This window comes from Penaeus chinensis, unplaced genomic scaffold (genome assembly GCF_019202785.1).
Source record: "Penaeus chinensis breed Huanghai No. 1 unplaced genomic scaffold, ASM1920278v2 CTG_5178, whole genome shotgun sequence".
NCBI classification, from domain to species: domain Eukaryota; kingdom Metazoa; phylum Arthropoda; class Malacostraca; order Decapoda; family Penaeidae; genus Penaeus; species Penaeus chinensis.
In genome coordinates, this window is record NW_025918319.1 from 20,001 (window position 1) to 25,000 (window position 5,000).

Sequence of the window (5,000 nt, forward strand, 5' to 3'; positions counted from 1 at the left end):
GAGAGAGAGAGGAGAGAGAGAGAGAGAGAGAGAGAGAGAGAGAGAGAGAGAGAGAGAGAGAGAGAGAGAGAGAGAGAGAGAGAGAGAGAGAGAGAGAGAGAGAGAGAGAGAGAGAGAGAGAGAGAGAGAGAGAGAGAGAGAGAGAGAGAGAGAGAGAGAGAGAGAGAGAGAGAGAGAGAGAGAGAGAGAGAGAGAGAAGAGAGAGAGAGAGAGAGAGAGAGAGAGAGAGAGAGAGAGAGAGAGAGAGAGAGAGAGAGAGAGAGAGAGAGAGAGAGAGAGAGAGACAGAGAGAGAGAGACAGAGACAAAGAAAGAGAGAGAGAGAGAGAGAGAGAGAGAGAGAGAGAGAGAGAGAGAGAGAGAGAGAGAGAGAGAGAGAGAGAGAGAGAGAGAGGCTAAGATTATTAATGAAGGCCACAGTACATCTATTGCGGTAGAAATCCTTAGGTAAATTAAAGTTCTTGAAAAATCGTTTAGTTTATTTCAAATATCCATTTTAAACACAACAGACTGTAAAAACCAGCAGTACATTCATGCATTTTCCTCGAATCATTTGTGTTCATTCATAAGGCAAAAGACTGAGATTTCCTAAGAATATATTAGATTTTTTCCTGTAAGGTATTTATTGCATTGTCCTTCAGTCTGCGGTGTACTGTGTCTTAATGCTTCGTCTATTTCTTAGATATGTACTCGATAATCCTCTGCTTAGCTTGGCTGTTTTTTTTTTTTTTTTTCACTATGTTATCATTATTTTTTTTTATACAGATGAAGATTTCCTCACTGATTTACCCAGTTGCACAGTAACAGCAGGAATGTCAGGTTTACAAACATATAGAAAAGAAACATAGTGACGAAAACTGCCGACAAAGAGCAACGTTTTTGATACAAACTTCCTCGTTGACATCTTTACCGAAGTAACTTTTCCTTGTATGTGTTATACGTGTTTCACTTTGAAGGAAGGAAGGAAAAATTATATCAACTTTAAACAGTACCTCGACTCAACACACACACACACACACACACACACACACACACACACACACACACACACACACACACACACACACACACACACACACACACCCAAGGACAGGTTCCTCTTTATAACAGGTGGAGGAAGTCTAATACAGTACTCCCGGGGGCAAGGCCAGTGCCCGGTTAATGTACGAGCCCAGGCAGAGGTCATAGGGTGAACTGGATCTCCAGGTAATAGTCAAGAAACGTAAAATAAAAAATGGCAAGTGAGAGGAAATCTGTGATCACACATGCACATGCAGAGTAGCACATACACATGAATAGATGCATACATACACATATAGTATATACTTTTTGTGTGTGAGATTATATATACGCATTTCTGTGTACATACACACACATACACACGCGCACATATATATGTATAATTGTGTATAGATAGATAGATAGATATAGATATAGATATAGATATATGTATATATCGATATACACACACACATACACACACACACACACACACACACACACACACACACACACACACATTCCTATCGAGTCACCTCCTCCTCTGACAGGTACAGCGGAGACACCCTCATATTCTCGTATTCCTTCTGCGTGCGGAAGCTCCTGTAGCCATAAGCCTCGAGGACGTCCCCGCACTCCTTCTGAATCCTCGCCATGTCTCGGAAAGGGAGGTGCCGACGCCACGAGAACACGGTCGATGTCGAGTTCTTAACAGTGCTGAAGGGATGGTCGCTGCTGGCCCCCCCAAGCCCAAGGGTGTGGAAGGCGACCCTGCAGGCAGCGGTGGCGGTGTAGGGGAGGCCCATGAAGGGGTAGAGGCGCCGCAGCACTCCGTCGGCGTCAAGGGCGAGGTCTTCGTACCGAACCAACACGTACCTGGAAGGCGCACGGAGCTGAGCATGAGGATTTGCCTCGCGGGGAAGTAGTGTCAGCATTAATGATAACAGTAATAATAAACCATAAGTGTTATCAATGGATTGCGAACTATTTGATCTTCTTTCTCTCTTTGTGTATATATACCAATCACTAATGAAAAATATATACATATATTACATCATTCGATAAAAAATTGCATCTTATGATCTTCAAACCGTAGCGATAACACCTCAACTTGCAACAAAGAAGACAACAGACTTCTTATCCGTAATCGTCCCCCGTTCAATTCTTTGCAATGTCATAGTCCAGTGGCCATGCAAGTTCCACTGATAAGATAAGGGAGCAAACCATCACTTGGGCGCCTTATTCTCATGGTCAGAGTTTGGTTGAAGTTATGATACAGATTATAATACCTGGTGATAACTAGGAAATGATGATGATAATAAGGATAATAATGATAACAGTAATCATTATAACAATGATAATAACGACATTATAATGATATTATCATTATTCTTATTACTATTATCATTATTATTATTATTATTGTTATTATCATTATTATTATTATTATCCTTATCATTATCATTATCATTATCATTATCATTATTATTATTATTATTACGATTATTATGATAAAAATAATAACAAAAATTATAATGAAAATAATAATAATAACAATGATAATAAAGATTATAATAAAAATATTGATACCAATGACGATGATAATAAAAATGATAATAACGATTGAAATAACAATTATAGTAAATAACAATAAAACAGTAATATTAATAATAATAACAGTAGTAGTAATAATAATAATAATAATAATAATAATAATAATAATAATAATAATAATAATAATAATAATAATAATAATAATAATGATAATAATAATAATAATAATGATAATAATAATGATAATAATAATAATAATGACGACAATAAAGGCCCCTCGCCCGACCCCGCCCGGAGGCCGGCAAACACAGGGCTCCCGCGACCGAGGATTCCACCAAAACGCGTCTCCCTTCCACGAGAGAGACACTGTATGCCGTGTACATAACCTGGTTGGAATTATTTGCGAAGTTCTAGCTTCGCCCGGGCCTTCTAGATATGGCCCGGCTACATAACCTCGATTGTGTATGACAGGGGTTCCCAAACTTTTTGTTCCTCAGTACCCCTTAGGCTTTTTATAGGTTCCCATGTATCCCTAACACTAAAAATTAAGCTTAATAGTAAAAAAGGACATTTTAACATTTTAATTATTTAAGTCTGCATGTTTAGAAATTTCAATAAAGGTGGTGCTAATCAACACAAAGAAAATGAGAAAAGTGCAATCTGAGTGCAGATTACAACACCATGTATTGTGCAAGTAATTGTTTCCTTCAGACCAAATGTACCCCCTGAAACGTGCAAATGTACCCCTGGGGGTACATGTACCCCAGTTTGGGAACCCCTGGTGTATGACATGAGCTATAGACCGCGGGGCTTCTTGCCACGTGGCTCGACGAATGACGAGTTCATCTAACCTTGTCCGGCCTCTCAGACGGGCCTCAGCACCCGCGGGCTCAGGTCATTCTCTCCAGCCTTCCGCCCACACAGGGCTGGTCGGCGCCGCGACCTCCGCACGCGGCACTTACCCAAGACTCGTCTCGTGTGTTACCCTCTCTTGTTGTTCTCTTCAGAAATAAAGGGTCAGTCGCCATGCCGCTAGGTCTACCCCTGCCTAACCAATGTAGCCTTTTACACACCGATACTGTAAGACTAATAATAACATTGATAAGGATGGTGTAGCTGATAATGATAATAGTAATGAAATAGTAAGAATAAGAGTAATGATAAAAATAACAATAAAATTAATAATAATAATAAAAGTAGTAGTAGTAGTAGTAGTAGTGGTAGTAATAATAATAATAATGATAATGATAATAATATTGATGATGATAATTGTATCGCTCAACTCTCATCGATCAGGGAAGGTTCGAAACACTCCATGAGTAGAATAATTGATTCTCTTGCAACAGATCCAGATCAAGATTCACTCTCAGCTTTATTCAAGCTGCAAACAGGAATTCAAACTACCTGAAATCATAGGAAGATCAAATGATAAGAGTACCAAAAAAAATATTTTCAGTAATAATAATAATCATTGTGCTACTCAAGCATACAATATGAATCATATTGAATCTATTGAAAAGATTTGTTACACAAATTTACAATATCATGTTTTCTAATAAACTATTAAAACTCTTACATCATCAAGGCACCTTTATCATGGACTGTCGAAAATAAATAGAAATTTCAATATAACAATAGCATGTGCTGCTATTGACCCCTCCGACTTTGTCGAAATAACCGAGTGGGAAATGAGCAATGCCCTTCTGAAAGGTAAGGCAACCGCCCCTGGCGAGGACGGCATTACTTACAGCGTCCTTCGTCACATTGCTCAGGTACCAGGCAACCCACTTTTACATCTGTATAGACTCAGCCTATCACAAGGAATCCTCCCAAGCTCCTGGACTAAAAGCTTAATCATTCCTATACCCAAACCCAATACTGACAAATACAGACCCATTTCCTTGACCTCCTGTCTGTGCAAAGTACTTGAGAGAATAATTCTGAACAGGCTCATGTATCGCATAAATGCTAAGTTATCCCCCAGACTGTATGGATTTCTCCCAGGGCTTTGCAGTCAGCACTGTTTTGCAGAGTACTTAACAAACTCAAACCCAGGCATGCAAACCGTATTTCTTGATCTTAAATCTGCTTTTGATATTGCAAACAGGGAAATTATCCTTGAGCAACTAGCTAGCTTTGGTATTCAGGGAAAACTGTTAACATGGATTCAAATGTATCTGTCGAATCGATCGGCTCAGGTTCTCTTCAGGGGCATTAAGAGTACTCATACAAAAGTATTTGAACTCGGCACACCTCAGTGAGGCGTACTTAGTCCCATGCTATTTAATATCCTAATGCATAGATTACTGGGCGATATACCACTTGCAGGCAATGACTCCATTATTTGCTATGCCGATGACATTCGTATTAAATCCTCATCCGAGGAGAGAATGCAAGAGATTCTAGATATACTTTCTGCAAGGGCTACTGAGTGTGGCTTGATAATTT

The 5,000-nt window shown here is 39.3% G+C and overlaps 1 protein-coding gene across 1 annotated transcript in view; it reads right to left on the reverse strand.

Moving 5' to 3' along the window:
• Window positions 1-1,489: 1,489 nt before the first annotated feature.
• Window positions 1,490-5,000, reverse strand: part of LOC125024804 (carbohydrate sulfotransferase 5-like) — a 7,631-nt gene continuing 4,120 nt past the window's right edge. Inside the window, exon 2 of the mRNA XM_047612571.1 lies at window positions 1,490-1,874. Coding sequence (XP_047468527.1) covers window positions 1,523-1,874 — 352 coding nt within the window. The 3' untranslated portion in view covers window positions 1,490-1,522. The remainder of the gene's footprint in view (window positions 1,875-5,000) is intronic.